The 13,935-nt window shown below is 51.2% G+C and overlaps 1 protein-coding gene across 1 annotated transcript; it reads left to right on the top strand.

Annotated features, from left to right (window-relative positions):
- The first annotated feature begins 1,350 nt into the window (after positions 1-1,350).
- Positions 1,351-4,900, top strand: GDF2 (growth differentiation factor 2). The gene is made up of 2 exons (XM_006118147.4): positions 1,351-1,913; positions 3,781-4,900. The coding sequence occupies exons 1-2, from the start codon at positions 1,583-1,585 to the stop codon at positions 4,725-4,727; spliced, it is 1,278 nt and encodes a 425-aa protein (XP_006118209.2). The 5' UTR covers positions 1,351-1,582; the 3' UTR covers positions 4,728-4,900.
- Positions 4,901-13,935: the final 9,035 nt, after the last annotated feature.

Genomic DNA, 13,935 nt, shown 5'->3' with positions numbered 1-13,935 from the left:
TCTAAAAATACAGCGTCTGTGTCTACATTGGCACCCCTTTCCGGAAAAGGGATGCTAATGAGACACTTCGGAATTGCAAATCCGCGGGGGATTTAAATATCCCCTGCGGCATTTGCATGAACATGGCTGCCGATTTTTCCGGCTCAGGATTATGACGGAGAAAAGCGCCAGTCTAGATGCGATTTTCCGGAAAATAAACCCTTTTCCGGAAGATCTCTTATTCCTACTTGGAAAAGGGTTTATTTTCCGGAAAATCATGTCTAGACTGGCGCTTTTCTCCGGCATAACCCCAAGCCGGAAAAAAGTGGCAGCCATGTAAATGCAAATGCCGTGGGGGATATTTAAATCCCCCGCGGATTTGCAATTCCGAAGTGTCTCATTAGCATCCCTTTTCCGGAAAGGGGTGCCAATGTAGACACAGCCAGGCAGAATTGGTAACATTATCATCTACACTTGGATTAGAGCAGATTAGGCTCAATTAGATTCAGCTGCAAGTCATCTTTTTAATGTTTTAACTGGAGAGTTTCCTCCTGGAGATGCACAAAACTCTACCACAATTCTTATTTTTGTCTTGGCCAATATTCCCATGAAAAATCAAACATCTCCCTGGCTCATGTTCAGTGACTTCATAGAGACTTTAGGTTTCACTCCGGCTTAGTAAACCTGGCTTTATCTTCAAGAACAATTAGTCATTCTTGCAGTGACAGAGGAATGAGCTAGTTAAACCAGCGACCTCATGTAGAGGATTCTAAGAAAATACATTACATAACATACTACAAAGCCAGATTTTTTTTTTTACCCTTCCACTAAAGGATGCAAACTAAAAATGGACAAGCCGGCTAACAAGTTGAGGCAAACTTGACACAAGACAGATAGCTCACTCTGTACAAATAATAGCTCTTGGCCGATAAATGGAAAGCAATTTTAAGACTGTTCGTATTGTCATGAGAGCACAGCTTGCTAAAAGCACAGGGTTCAACCAGATGGTTGATTTTCGGAGGACAGGCGTAAAGGACCGTGGTATAGATTTGAGGGGTGATATTTTCTCCTGGCGAATTGAGTAGTTTGTTCTTACTCCCTGTTGTTATTTTTTTGGCATGGGGTGGAGGGGGGAAGTAGGGAAAACCAGAGTCTTTTCCTCCACCCCACCCCCCGCCCCGTTAAAAAAGTTCCTCTGAAGCCCTGTCAATGTTGGCCAACCCCGCCCCCAACGATAAAAGAGCATAATTAAGCAACGATGACCCTGCAGAGAAATGTGGATTCTTTGCAGCATACAATGTCCAGCCACATGTTTGTCAGATGTTTACAGAATCTTCATTAACGAAGAGCTTTGCAAGATAACAGAAACTGAAGCATGGCATCATGGCTTGAGATAAGGGCAAGTGTCCAACCAAGCTGCCTGACAACTGACAAGAGGCTGGGGGGTTGCAAACGAGCTCGAGAAAGTGATTTGCAAAGGGCTCTCACTCCAGTGGCTCGCCTTCCGTCTCCCGTTCTTCTGCCTCGAACGGGAGGCGCGATCTAGTCAGCTGGAAGAACCCGGTCCTTTTCCCACTTTCCGACGGAGGCGCATCCGTGAAAGATGTGCTCGTGGGGGGCGACGGCGGCCTGGCTGGTTTTCAACATCATCGCTTGCGTGGCAAGAGGCAAGCCCTTGGAAGCCTGGGGTAAATTATCAGAGAAATCCTTCGGTGAGCCCAGCGAGGTGGAGGGCAAGACCCCTTTCAACTTGAAAGCCTTCCTGGAAAACATGAAAGCCGATTTCCTGAGGAGTTTGAACTTATCCGGCGTCCCTTTGCAAGAGAGGTCTAGAGAGGAGCCCCCGCAGTTCATGATCGATCTGTACAACAAGTATGCCACGGACAAGTCTTCCAGCCCGGCCTCCAACGTCGTGCGGAGCTTCAGTGCAGAAGGTATGAAATGTCTTACACCTATAGACCGGGGTTGGACAAGAAGCTAGAGAGTCCGTGTCAAATCCCATTGCAAATCAAAGGGACTCAGGCACCTAACTCCCTTGGGCTTCTTTGGAAAATCCCCGGCATAGTCTCTTTTGTTATCCTTTCCGCTGCTCTTCTCTTATACTCTTCCAGGTCCTAAATCCTTTTCTCTGAGTCCACATTGTGCCCTCTTGCTTCTCCAAGAAGCAAACGAAATATTCCAACTCTCCAAACAGAGTCACCACAACTTGGCTGCCTTGCCTTTGTTTTGGGGCTGAGATTTGGGGCTGAGCTGCAAAATTTGGGGGTAGGTTTTCCAACACCCCCAACTCTGGAGGATGTTTGGCCCTTGGGCATTGCTCCAGCCCTTTGTAAAGACAGGAGTCGAACGGGAAATGGGACTCCCGATTGCTGCTAGGAACACCAGCCTTTGCATTCAGAGATCGGGAGTGAGTGGGGCTGGGGGGTTTGGTTCAGAGCCCCGCTCAGCACCTCAGGAACATACCCGACCATCCAGGGCTTAATTTGTGCCAGGCCTTGCCCAGGCAAAGGCCCTAAACCTCTCCACTCAGTAGCAGTCTCTAGGCTGGCCCTAGCACCTCTGGGCTTCCTGCGTCACTTACGAATGTAAAAAATTCCTTGCGGCCCAGCACCTTTTTCAGCAGAGTTTCAGCCATCTAAGACAGCACACGACTCAATCCTTTTAAAAGCCCTCTCGTTAGAATCAATAAAAGGGGCGGGGGTGTTTTAAGTGAATTTGGTGCTGGCCGAAAGAACCAGCCAAGACAAATTCAAATGTCCATGTATCTAGACCCAGCACAGACGACAGCGTGGCAGCCGTCTCCACATTCCCGCACAAGCACACCCCCTTCTCGGTGTGAGCTAGGGTGCAGGCTCCCTGGCCCCTCCTCTGCTCTGATTGGCCAGGGAGATTGGGGAAGATGCTTTTGGCAGGGTGGATGCTTGTGAGATGACACCCACCCACCCATCTCACAGCCATCAGCTGGGGGTAACTTACCAAAACCCCTTACAGACATGCCTCGCACCTCCAGCTCCCATGGCCTTTGGCTGGAATTACGTCTCTGACTAGCCAGCCCTGCCCGGGAACAGAAGCAGGGATTGGGAGAGGAAAGGCTCCATTTCCGAATACCAAGCTCCCAAGCCAGCCGGAGCCAGGAGCTTCTCCATCAGACTTGCAAAGGGTTTGATCGTCCACTTTGGTTCCTCCCTAGTGCAAGATGTTTTGTGGGGAAACTCAGCTACGATAGCTATAAACTAGAGATGTAGGTTCCATATCCCTATGCCTGAGCCTCCCCCTCCAGGGGAAGGGGAATTTGCCCCAGCTCACGATCATGGTCGTGGGATTTGTACTACCAACCCCCAGGGAGGTTTACAGCTGTAATTCCTCTGCAGAGGCCACATGGCAGAGCCTTTATGGGAAGCCACTGCATTTGCACACGCCCCTCATGAGCCAACACCACCCACTTTTGGAGCTGTGCTGGCACCTTGTGTGTGGACACATCACACTCATGTACACACACACACACACACACACACACACACACACAGGGAGTCTGAAGGTGAGGTTACTGTGGATCACAACTTGATCCCTGGTGGATTTGCTACCCATAGGGACCTCCCTCTGGGTTTCACTCTGGAGTGAAGCCAGTTCATTTATTTAATACTGGTGGCCATGGTGTAACGTCACTCCCAGCAGCTACTAGTAACGGGTGGGCATTTCTTCTGAAACATAGCATGCCACCGGCGAAGTGCGTTCGTCTTCATTGGATTAGCCTCTATCCTAGGAGGCAGGGTGACCGCCTCTCTTAATTTCCTCTTGCAGATGTTGTCTCTATGGCTTCCCCAGAAGAAAATCCATTTCAGAAACACCTCTTGCTCTTCAACGTCTCTATCCCCCGGCACGAAGTCATCACCAGAGCTGAGCTGCGACTCCACATTGCCTGCAGTAGGGACGTCGGGCCTCTCTCAAGGCTGGAAGGCAAGTTAGTCATTTATGATGTTACCGATAGACATCTCTGGCAAAGCCCAGAAGGCGCCAAAGCCTTCCTTGTCTCCCGAGAGATCCAGGAATGCGGATGGGAAATGTTTGAGGTGTCCGGTGCTGTGAAAAGATGGGTCAGGGCAGACAAACCCAAGACCAAAAACAAGCTTGAGGTTGTGGTGGAGCGGAAAACCCAGGGGGACTCCGTTTATGGGAAACTGGACATCAGTGTGTCGCCCGACACGACACAACTGCCCTTGCTGGTAGTGTTCTCCAACGACCACAGCAACGGGAGCAAGGAGACCAGATTGGAGCTCCGGGAAATGATAGTTCATGAGCAGGAGAGCATGCTGAAGAAGTTAGCCAAGAACAGCACTTTGCCTGAAGAGGAAGAGGAGGGAGAGGCGAAATCCATATCCGACCCCGGGCTCCACTCGCCTTCATCCAGAAGCAAGAGAAGCACCGGTAGCAACCACTGCCGGAGAACCTCCCTCCGCGTGAACTTCAAGGAAATCGGCTGGGATTCCTGGATCATGGCGCCCAAAGATTACGATGCATTTGAATGCAAAGGGGGATGCTTCTTCCCGTTGACGGACAACGTAACCCCCACGAAACACGCCATCGTCCAGACCTTGGTGCACCTCAAAAACCCCAAGAAAGCTGCCAAGGCCTGCTGTGTTCCCACCAAACTGGATCCCATTTCTATCCTCTACATGGATGACGCTGGGGTGCCCACTCTGAAACATAAATACGAGGGGATGAAAGTAGCAGAGTGCGGGTGCAGGTAGTCGAGGGCAGCTTTCGGAGCACGGTCTGACCTTTCTGCTCCGGTGTAAATCTGTACGTTACTGGTGTAAATGTAAATCCACGCACGCAAGCTTCTTTTTTATAGGAAAAAAACCTAACGCTTCCCAGAATGTACACTCTGTAAATAAATGGCATGTAATAGGCTATAATGAAACCCGTGTTACAATCCTGTGTGATTGAAAGCGCGATGCATTATTTACTGACACAGCAATTTCTCCTGCAGCATCTGAATCCTGTTTCCCGGTAATTGAATGAATCTTTGTGGGGGGCAAACCATGGAATTTGGCAGCTTGGGTCCGGATTGTCAAAACAGCCTAAGAGATTTGGAAGCCCTTTTAATGGAAACAGAGGCTTTAAGGCCCAGCCCTGTAAAGGGACTTAGGCACCTACAATCTATAGACACTTCAACGCACTTGGCCCCCAGGATTTTGCAAGTAAGGCGTCCTAGGTACCCATCTCCCACCTTAGCCCCAGAACAACACACAAGCCCTAGGCAGAGAAGCATCTTTCTTACCCAGTGGGGCCCAATCAGGTCGGCATCCGACTTCACCCAGCACAGGAGGGGGAGACCTCCCTCCTGCATCACCATTAGCCCAGCGGGTCGGCAGCTCAGTTGGGAAGTGGGACCTGCTCGGGCTGATGCGGACAGTGACCTCCCAGGCGCGTGTCCTAGCCACCGCACAACAGAGGGATTCACTAGGCGAGTCCCCTGGCGGAATAGCCCTGCGCTGCAGAGCCCTGTTCAAACCCCATCCCTCATCCGGCAGCCCTTGGACTTGAACCGCAACCCAAGGGAGGCCCGTAGGCATAGGGGATGGGTCCCTCCATGGCCCTGTGGGGTGCCTCGCCCTTTCTCCCCAAGAGGGATTTAGCGCGGAAGCCGCCCGACTCCAGGAGGGGTTTTCCCGGCTGTGCGCCACAAGCCTTCCTCACTGATCTCCATGACAGTGCCGGGCGCCGCCTGGTTTGCTGGGGGAGGCTAGGCAGCCCCGTGTGCTGCCTTTTGGGGACTGTACTCCAACGTGCCTTCCTCCCCCATGCGGGCTGGGGGAGCCTTCCTAGCCAGGAGTGTCATTAAGCACTGCAACCGGTTGACAAGCTGCCTGCGGCCAGTCGAGAACATGCGTCACCTCCGGCACCAACCCCTGGCTGCTTGTGGGATCCACCCTCCAATCTCCCCACCCAATGATCAAGTGCAAACAGCTTGAACACTAGGCCAGCCGTGGCATGGAGACCGGGTGGACAAGAACTTTCACAGGGGCGCAAATGTTGGCATGTGGACACAGGCCAGAAGGGGCGGGGCCCGAAATGGATGGGGCGGGGCCTGAAGTAGAAAGGGCGGGCCCAACATAGAAGGGGCGGGGCCCGAAGTGGATGGGGCGGGGCCTGAAGTAGAAAGGGCGGGTCCAACATGGAAGGGACAGGGCCCAAAGTGGGTGGGGCCTGAAGTAGAAAGGGCGGGCCCAACGTGGAAGGGGCGGGGCTGAGGACGAGCCTCCCCTTAGAGCTGTCTGCAGCTGGAGGCTTTGAATCAAAAACACAGCACAGGGCTTGCAGCTCCTGGCCCCACCATTGCCTGGCAGCTGCTCAGGGTTGCTGTGGCTATTTAAAGGACTCCTGGCTCCAGCCCTGAGTCTTTTAAATACTCACAGCAACCCCAGGTGGCTGCCAGGCAACAGGGTAGCAGCAGGGCCAGGAGCTGTGAGCCCTTTAAATACCCGCAGCTCAAAGGGCTCATGGCTCCGGCCCCTGCCAGGGCAGCACCGTGACCACAAGCTGGGAGCCATTTCAATAGGACATAAACAGACTGTGGCCAGGTGTGGTCCGCAGGCCACACCCAAGTGTTAGACGGCTTGGGCTGCATCTTGCCCAGCTACGATGGAGATGCAGACAGCCCCGGGGCACTCCGGTCCGTCTCACCATTCAGGTCAGCAGGCCTCTGCAACCGATGGTTCCTTGCGCCAAAAAACCACCACAATATTTGGGTCACTTCTGGTTCCGGAGAGTTAGTCACTTACCCCAGGTCAGTTGCAGCTTAGATCTCACCCCAGTGACAACGGTGGTGGCCAAACCATAGGCAGCTGTGTTAACAGGGAAAGGCAAGGAGGGCTCGCAAGGTTACATCAGGCAAACAGACACACAAACTATTTACAGTCTTACTCAGCAAGCTGGGCGGCTAACCCGCACTCAGCAACTGGGGATCTCTTGTTTATGCCTAGAACCCTTGCCCTCTAGAGTCACGGTAGAATGGAGATACTCACTTCCTTCCATTTGCGGGTTTTATTCCTCTCCTGCCATGTGCACTGAGCGCCGGTCCCTTTAAATCACAGCCAGAACCCACACACGCAGCCCGGGTGGTGCTGAAGCCTGGTGCCCCAGCCCACCTTTATGTCCAAAGCCTTGCCCCTTCCCAGGTGTCTGGAGCCGAGTTACACACACACACACACACTCACATAGCCCAGGGCCTGGCAAAGTCTGTCGCCAGCCCTGCCTGAGCTACAGACTCAGCTGATAGGCAGAATCGACGTGCATGACTCGTCTTAGTGGTGGGGGCAAGGCAGACCCACAAAGCCTGTTGTCACATTTCAAGTTGTGCAATTTTGTCTATCTGCTGCCAGCGGACAGCACAGAATGCATTTGGTTGTAGATCTCCTCAGCTGACACTTTCCCCCTTGCCTGGCGATAGACACAGCCTTCTGGTCCTGACCCCAGTCATAGCACACAGGCGAGCCACACTGACTCCAGTTACACCTCTGTCAGGGTTCAGGTGCACCATGGGGACCTCAACACAAACCGGGACGTGCTCTGCCAGCATCACACAGCCCAGTGAGGGCAATGGTGGGAACCCTCATCGTGGGAGCCAAGTTAGACAAAGTTCATCCCACGTCAGGGCGGGGCTGGAATAAACGACCTCTAGCGGTCCCTAGAAGTCTGTCTGTGACTCCAATATGGACGTTTTACTCTTGTCAGGGAAGGTTTGTAGGGTTCCAGCCGAGGATCTCAAGTCTTAAGCCTTTCCAGTGGTTTCCTTCTGCGCGTGGCAGGTGCCTGCCTTTCAGCTTCCCTACTCCACAAGTCCCTATTTTTACCCCTTCACAACACGCACTTGAACGATAAGAGGGGCAGCCTTCCGCCTCTAAGACACGGCTTCCTCTGCGGCCCTTATCTCCACACACACAGATAAAGAGCCACTTGGCCTCACTGCCCAGACTTAGCCGTTCTGCAAGAAAGCAGGCAGGCAAACAAGGTTAAGACTTAGAAGCGGCCTCCAGCTCCCAGGGACGTCACCGCGGTGGAGCGTTCAGCACTTGGGCAAAGCAGGCCGTTTTCTTAGGGGCTTAGAAGCCAGGCATCAGGCTGTGATTTTTAAGAATCTTTGTCCTCTTTATCCAAAATCCTCTCTTCCCCCCAAGAAGCTGAGCTATGCTGGGTTAGACACGGCAGCATCAGGGAACGACTCAGCGTACAATTTTCCTCCGGTCTTCAAGGTTTTGTCCATTAATCAAGGAGCCATTTCTGAACCTTGCAATCACACCAGACTTACTGAATGGACTGAGGGTTTTCCCCGAATAAAACCCAAAGGACTTTCAGTTGGGTGGAGGTGAATAGTTTAAATACGGCACAAACAGCCCTTCCCTTCCTGCCTCCCCTCCTGCATTTCGACTTCTCACGCAAAGCCTCCCACAAAACTCCTATAGAACAAAATTGGGTATCGAGCCCCTAACAAACCAGCCCTCTGTTCAGTCTGATGTAGCGATCAGCGAGATAAGAATCTGAACAGTAGCTGAATGCATGGCAGCGATGGGATTTAAATGGATCCATATGTTTTGAAGCACGGCAGCTGGAAGGTAAGACAAATTCATTTGGCCCAAACCATTCCACCCCAGCATCGAATGCACCTTTTATTTACTATTGTTAACTTGATCCACCGCAAACTGCAGCTACCTCTTTCGTGGCTGCCTGCTATTCCATCCAGAGCTTCTGGTGACGTCACAAGCCAACCGAACAAAGCTGGATGCACTAGAATGCTGGGAATGATTTACAGATTTTCAGCTGTAGATTGGGGATCAGAAGACATGTGCCCATTCACCATCTTCCACCTTGCCCTGATCCCATGGGTTTCCATGGTCACTCCCTCATGACGCTTCTCCTTCCCCATCTCTTGCCGTCTTCACTCCCATTCCTTACTACCACCGAATTTGGTAGGCAGCTTCCTTGGAGCAGACCTTAAAGTAAGGTCAGAGTTTGGGGGTGCCAGTACAATGGGATGTGCCTAGAATGCGACTGTTTCACATCAGATGGAAAGGGAGGGGTGTGATAGCAGGGAGAGTTATACTCCTGAATGACCCACAGAGGGCAGCAAGCACAGGACACAGCTACATCCCTGAATGCTGACAGGGGGCAGCAAGCACCCCAGGCCTGGCCCCCACCGCCTCAGCCTGCCCCAGGGAGCAGCTGCCAGCTGGCCAGCACAGCCCCAACCCCAAAGGGAGCAGTTTGCACTCCCCACCTCCTGCCTGAGCCCCTCCTCACCCTCCCAGTCCTGATTCCTGCACCCACAGATCTCCAGCTCCCTGCCCTGCAGGACTCCAGCAATGCTGGGTAAGTCAGCTAGCTCTAAATATAGCAGTGTTCATTTTCCCAAGCCAAAATCAGTTTGTGTCAAAGGTTTGCCTTTAGCCTCTTGACACGTACTACACAGCGCGGAAAGCACCAGACGGAGTCTGCGACTGATCTTTATGGCCGACAAAGCTGTTCTTTCCATCGCTACTGCAGCTTTAGAGTGAGCTATGCTCTTAGGGCTGGCTGGATAAGGAAAAGCAGAGGCACGTTTCTAAAGAGAATGAGAGGTGAGGGGAGCCGAACCAGTCGAATACACGAGCAGAGAGATTTGGGATCGGTAAAAGGAAATCAGTCTTTCCTGAGTATGTGGGAAGCTCAAACTGACTGGCGGTCAGAGCGTGAAATACTCGAGAGAGCTTTTTTAAAAAGGGTCGTATCATTTTATGATCTATAAATAAACAGAGTGGAGCTTGAGCTAGAAAGCTCAGATCTGAACCCAGATTAGTTCAAATCCGGGTCTTTGGTTTAGCTTACAATAGAGCAGCTTCGTAAATGATTTAAGTGCTGGCTTAGAGGGCACACTTATAAAGTTTGCGGAGGACACCAAGCTGGGAGGGGTGGCAAGTGCTCTGGAGGATAAGATAAAGTGATCTGGAGAAACTGGAGAAATGGTCTGAAGTAAACAGGGTAAAATTCCATAAGGACAAATGCAAAGTGCTCCAGGTAGGAAGGAACAATCAATAGCCCACATACTAAATGGGGAGTGACTGCCTAGGAATGAATACGGCAGAAAGGGATCTAGGGGTTATAATGGGTCACAAGCTGAATATGAGTCAGCAGTGTGACACGGCTGCAAAAAAACCAAAATTCGTTCCGTGACGTATAAGCAGGCGTGTCATAAGCAAAACACAGGAAGTCTTTCTCCACACTGATTAGTCCTCAGCTGAGGATTGTGTCCAGTTCTGGGCACCACTTTTCAGGAAAGACGTGGAGAGATTGGAGAAGGTCCAGAGAAGAGCACCAAAAATGACGAAAGGTCCAGAAAACATGACCTCTATGAGGGAAGATTTTTGGGGCTTAAATTGCAGCAAAGGAGGTTTGGGTTGGACATTAGGAAAAACTTCCTAACTGTCAGGGTGGTTAAACAACACATTGCCTAAGAACATTGTGAAATCTCCATCATTGAAGGTTTTTAAGAACAGTTCAGACAAACACCTTCCGGGCATGGTCTAGCCCTGCCGTGAATGCAGGGGACTGGACAAGGCAGCCTCTTGATGTCCCTGCAAGTCCTACATTTCTGTGATTTTGGTGGGTGCTCAGAAATGAGACTTTGTTTCAGGCCTCCTTGTAATTAAAGTCTTAGTCAAGACCATATGTTAAGAAAAGAGTAAGCCAAGTTTTGTGCTTCAAGGCACAAGTGCGTCTTTGTGGTCAGGCAGAATTTCTTCATATACACGGTTATGAATGTAATGGGCTATTTCACTTTCCTCATAAGCATCAGGTTTTGGCGGCTGCTTGACCAGGGCAATAAAATTGATGGACAAATGGGCTGAAAAGTCTGGAAAATCTTTTCTGGTGCCACGGCTGTGGAGCTGTGCATGCTGGGGAATTTTTCGTCACCCGGTATGTCGAATTTTATTGCACCCGAAGGCGTCCTTTTCGTGGTATCTGGGACGTTGCATAAAGCCCTGACATCTGAAGTCACGTGACTATGGGAGACTCGGCGTGTTCGCTTTTTTGAAGTACCTTTCTAGCCTGGCTGGTTGCCCAGCTAAGCGTTCAATATAACCCGCACGTGCGCTGAAGGGAGACAGCAAATACAAAGAACCCAGGAGGATTTCAAGCCAGGCTCACTCGTTGAGTTCCTGACACGTGATGTTTGAACACAGAGGTAGCAGTGCTGGATGAAGGTGTTCAGAACCAGGTAGAACCAGGCTCCACCTGGGCCCAGAAAGCCATGACTAAGTAGCCACAGTGGCTAGGCAGAAATCATGGGGGATTAGGAGGCTACAGGGGGGATTAGGAGGCTACAGGGAAGAGCGGGGTCCGTGCATAACCTAAGAACTAGGGGTAACCAAATGAAATTAATAGGAGACAGGTTTAAAACAAACCAAGGGAAGTTTTTCTTCACTCAGCGCACAGTCAACCTGTGGAACTCCTTGCCAGAGGATACGGTGAAGGCTAGAACTTTAACAGGGTTCAAGAAAGAGCTAGATAGAGTCATGGCGGTCAGGCCCATCAATGGCTATGAGCCAGGATGGGTAGAGAAGATGTCCCCAGCCTCTATTTGTCTGGAGGTGAGTGACAGGGGAAGATCACCTATTGTGTTCTCTCCCTCTGGGGCACCTGGCATTGGCCACTGTCGGCAGACAGGACACTGGGCTAAATGGACCTTTGGTCTGACCTAGTGTGTCTGTTTTTATGTTCTGGGTTTTGGGGCAGCTTTTGGTGCACCCACTTCTTTTCACTCCTGCTGCAGACCTCAAGAAACTCTGAGGTCCCCTTTCTGTCAAGGCAAATCACCCAGCGCTTTTTCTGCCCTCTCCTGCACTGATCCCCGATCTCCGTGTTAGCATGTCTGCATTATGCACCAACTAGCAAAAGAGTCTAAAAAGCCACTCCAGGGCAGACACTCTGCAAACATGCAACACCATTAGTTTCTCCTGGGATGGAAAGGTGCGTGCTTGAATCATGCAGGCTAATGTACAGATGGACAGGATAAGAGATCCGTGCTGACACATTCCGAGGGACAAGGGTGATTGTACTTTTCTGGACTGATTTCTGTCACAATGGATCCATTCTGCAGTCCAGCCCTGTGGCTCCCGGGCATACCCCACTGCCGCAGCGAGAAAGAAAGAGAGAGAAAGAGAGAAACTCCCACTCCAGTTGGAAAACAGGTCTTGTATGTTCCGTGTCGTTTAGGGCGCAGATATCTATGAAGCCCCCAGTAAAGTATGTGTCTCATGCCCTTCTAGTGCTGAATCACAGCAGATGCTAATCACCATTGCATTCCGTTACGTTAGCGCAACTGCCGAATATCGATGTAGAGGACCTAAAAGTGCCACTCTGTCGTGTAGATGCTCCATGTGAATGATGATGTGATTCCACAGGGCAGAGGACTGGACTCAATGAGCTCTCGAGGTCCCTTCCAAATTCTAGAGGTCTAGGATTCTATGCTGGAATTTCAGTTTGCTTTTTATACAATCCTAAGAACTTGCATACACAGAATCTCACTAGAAAACCGGTATTAGAGGTGCAACGTCAAGTGTTCAGACGTTAGGAAATTTCAGATTTAAAGTTGTGTGCAGCCTTAATTTGGCCTCTTATGGGTATGCATTTGGAGATAGTGATCCGTGACATGGTAATAGGCAGGTTGAACCTCTCTAGTCCGGCACTCTCTGGTCTGGCAACCTCCGTGGTCCAGCATGATTTGAGTTAGCTTTTCATGGGCGTGGCCAAGTTTCTCATAGAATCATAGAATACTAGCACTGGAAGGGACCTCGAGAGGTCATCGAGTCCAGTCCCCTGCCCTCACGGCAGGACCCAGTACTGTCTAGACCATCCCTGGTCCCATCTAGACCTTCATGGTCCCCATAAAGTTTGTTTACAGCCACCAGTCCTGGATCTCAGTGTTCTGTGCTGTGATTTAGCTCCAGTTTACCCCTTCATGTCTTCTCAGAGCCCAGTGAGCAGTGGACGTGTTGGTAATGCTGCTAGACAATATTGACCTCCCGTGGTTCAGAAAATCCTCTGGTTCAGAACCAGTCAGATCCCGAGAGTGCCGGACTAGAGAGGTTCAGCCTTTACTATTTTTTCCCACAGGTACTCCAGCCTCATTCAGTTCAGCTGGTTAAACACAAGGGTTTTGTCTCTAATTCTGGTTATTATTACAGCGATCAGGAGACCCATTGTGCTAGGTGCTGCATATACACTTACTATGAGCCCCATTCTGCCCTGGAGAGCTTACAACTAAACAGACAAGACCAACAATGGAAGGGAGGAGACACAGAAGCCACAAGAGGTGAATGACTTGCCCAAAGTCACATAATGAATCGGTGGCAAGGCTGGGAATACCACGGAAATCTTTTGAGACCCAAACCAGCAGCTGTATCTACTGGAGCACACTGCTGTGGGATGGCGGGGCCACGGTTTTGACTCACCTCTAAATGCTATTTGTTTAAAGGTGTCAGCGCATTCTTAAAGAACAATCCCTTCTTAGCATCCAGCTTTTGTACCGTTGCACCAGGGAAAGGACAATGTGCTTTGGGGATAATAACCAGCAGGGGGCGCAGTTAGCCGCCTGCCAATTGGCAGAGAGCTTGTGGCAGCCAATCAGAGTGCAGCAGGGCAGTATAAAAAGATGGCTGGCCAGGAAGCGCTCACTCTTGCTCCAGCGGTGGAAGGAGCAGGGCGCTCAGGCCTGAATAAACCCCAGGATGAGGCCCAGCGACAGGGGAGGTACTAGAGCTGCAGAGGAGCAGTCAGGGCAGGAGAAGGCAGCAGGTCCCCGAGGCCGGGGCTAGATGATGGTTGGCAGGGAATCGCTGAGGCAAGGTGGGTATAAGTAGTTGGTGTGTGCTGCAAAGGGAGGACCTCAGAGCAGAAGAACGGCCGTCCTGGGCCCGA

This window comes from Pelodiscus sinensis, chromosome 8 (genome assembly GCF_049634645.1).
Source record: "Pelodiscus sinensis isolate JC-2024 chromosome 8, ASM4963464v1, whole genome shotgun sequence".
NCBI classification, from domain to species: domain Eukaryota; kingdom Metazoa; phylum Chordata; order Testudines; family Trionychidae; genus Pelodiscus; species Pelodiscus sinensis.
The sequence above is the reverse complement of the archived record's forward strand: the minus strand, read 5'-3'. Positions and strand labels throughout refer to the sequence as shown.